This window comes from Bidens hawaiensis, unplaced genomic scaffold (assembly GCF_021521415.1).
Source record: "Bidens hawaiensis isolate Kalapana, Puna unplaced genomic scaffold, B.hawaiensis_p1.1 tig00000326_1, whole genome shotgun sequence".
In the NCBI taxonomy this organism is placed as follows: Eukaryota; Viridiplantae; Streptophyta; class Magnoliopsida; order Asterales; family Asteraceae; genus Bidens; species Bidens hawaiensis.
Genome location: NW_027491025.1, coordinates 6,460,490 through 6,462,500, shown reverse-complemented (window position 1 = coordinate 6,462,500; position 2,011 = coordinate 6,460,490). Strand labels below are relative to the sequence as shown.

The following is a 2,011-nucleotide window of genomic DNA, read 5'->3' as shown; positions in this document are numbered from 1 at the left end:
CCCTACCTATTGTTCTCCGGCGTCCGTGTAATCGATCGTCCACGTGAGCTCCGACGTCCAGAGGTAGCCGCCAGCCATTATCATTATCAATCGCCACTCTTCTTTATTATTATTCTATAATAATAATAATAATAATAATAATAATAATAATAATAATGTTGTTAGTATTTATTTAGGTGTAATTGTTTCTAGGGTTTGATTGTTGAGATGTCTTGGAGAGGAGGTAGAGGCAGGGTTGTACGTCACACTCATCCTGCTAAACAAGAGCCCTTTCAGTTATTCCCTGTAATTAATTTTCACACACACTGACTCTCTTTTTTTTTTATAAATATTATTATTACTAATTATTATATGTTTTGTTGCAGGAACTGAGTGAATACCCTGATGTGAATCTTAAACAAAAAGATGAATACAGGGACTTGGTATTAATCAGTGATGCTTTCCAAAAGTTTTGGAAGTCATCTCCTTATCATTTAGGCTTCATAGATCCTCAAAGTAACTAACTATTCTTTTCTTTCTTATAATATATATAAACAGTCATTCGTTTCGACAACTTTTCATATATGAAATCGTGCTCGCAGAAAACGATGGCAAGAAAAAGGAGCCCCTTATAGATTATATGAAGATGACTGTTGATTTTGTTCCTGCTGAACTAGGTTCAACTGAAAACTTTAATATTTCCTATATTATGAATCACTGACTATTATGATTGTAAATATATCATGCTTCTCAAAAAACAGCTTCAAAGAAGGTCAGGCGCAGCAATAAGAAGGTCCGATGGGATCCCCACTCAGGTTCGATAAATATTTCTAAATTATTACGACTCATAAGAAAAAAATTACTAAATTACCTTTCACGGTTTGCGCAGACCTACAGAGATTGGATGACTTTGAGAAGCTAGATCAAGGGGATGAGGTAAATTTGCTATCTTTTCAAAACTATTTTTTTAGTTTTTTAAATTTGTTTATGTTTCTGAGTGACAAACGAATAATATTTTAGGGTCAAGATAATGACAAGGAAAAGAAAGAAGATGAAGATGGTAATGATGAAGATGACGAAAATGTTGAAGAAGAAGAGGAGGACAGTGGTGATGATTATGATCAGGTATATCTAATCTTTAACCTTTAATGAATTGACTATCAATTTTTTTATTTTTGTTCATGAAAATAATGAACTAAAAGAGAACTTATGTTTAGCATACGCATACACATGCGCATATGTGTATTTATTTTTTACTTTATGAATTCCGCAGAACCCTGATTTTGATGACGATGAAGATGACTTCAACATGGAGGAAGATACCGGTGGTGGTAAGTAATTTTTTCATTAATTTTCATCTGCGATCTTTCATTATCCGTTGATTTTTGGTTGCAGATGAGGGTTATTACTAGAGGCTGCTTGCTCGTGAGGAATGAAGTTAATAACTAGCCACTTACCGGCACATATTTTGATTGCATATGAGGTTGCTAGTTACTGAAACTGCAATGCTAGTTTTATAAGGTTGAGAACAATATGAGGGGTATTATGGTCATTTTACTTAATTGTAAGACCTTTTTATAGGGTATAACTTTTAATTGATTTTTTTAAGTTCTTTATTTATATTTTATGATTTTTAGGCTTAGGTTTATAATTAAATATAAAGCTAATATTTTGTTAACATTTGATGGAAATGCTTACTTCTTGCCAGGTCTTTTGATCTCAGTTTGTTATGAAATTTGGTCATCCGATTTTTTTAGATCGGTTAAAGCGGTTTAGTTATATATTTTAGAAGGAATGTGTTTGAGGGGTATGTTATCTTTCATGTTCAATAGTGGAAAAGTTTTTATATGAGTTGCAGTTTTGTCATCAATACTCAACTTCAAGCTTGGAAAAGTTTATTTATTTGATTTGTACTAAATGATGTGATTTGTGTGAATCATTAAGCAGTATGCTATAATCATTAAGCAGTTTGCTATGATCATTAAGCAGTTTGCTAAATCATTAGCAATCCATTAGTAAAAATTTAATGTGT

At 32.1% G+C, this 2,011-nt stretch overlaps 1 protein-coding gene across 1 annotated transcript; it reads left to right on the top strand.

Moving 5' to 3' along the window:
- The first annotated feature begins 207 nt into the window (after window positions 1–207).
- Window positions 208–1,337, top strand: LOC143622037 (uncharacterized). The gene is made up of 7 exons (XM_077093291.1): window positions 208–285; window positions 366–495; window positions 582–656; window positions 741–794; window positions 869–915; window positions 1,000–1,104; window positions 1,253–1,337. The coding sequence occupies exons 1-7, from the start codon at window positions 208–210 to the stop codon at window positions 1,316–1,318; spliced, it is 555 nt and encodes a 184-aa protein (XP_076949406.1). The 3' UTR covers window positions 1,319–1,337.
- The last annotated feature ends 674 nt before the right edge of the window (window positions 1,338–2,011 follow it).

Coding starts and splice junctions, on each gene's coding strand:
- LOC143622037 (XM_077093291.1), top strand. CDS start 208: ATGTCTTGGAGAGGAGGTAGAGGCAGGGTTGTACGTCACACTCATCCT. Junction 286..365: donor AGCCCTTTCAGTTATTCCCT/GTAATTAATTTT, acceptor GTTTTGTTGCAG/GAACTGAGTGAATACCCTGA. Junction 795..868: donor CCGATGGGATCCCCACTCAG/GTTCGATAAATA, acceptor CGGTTTGCGCAG/ACCTACAGAGATTGGATGAC.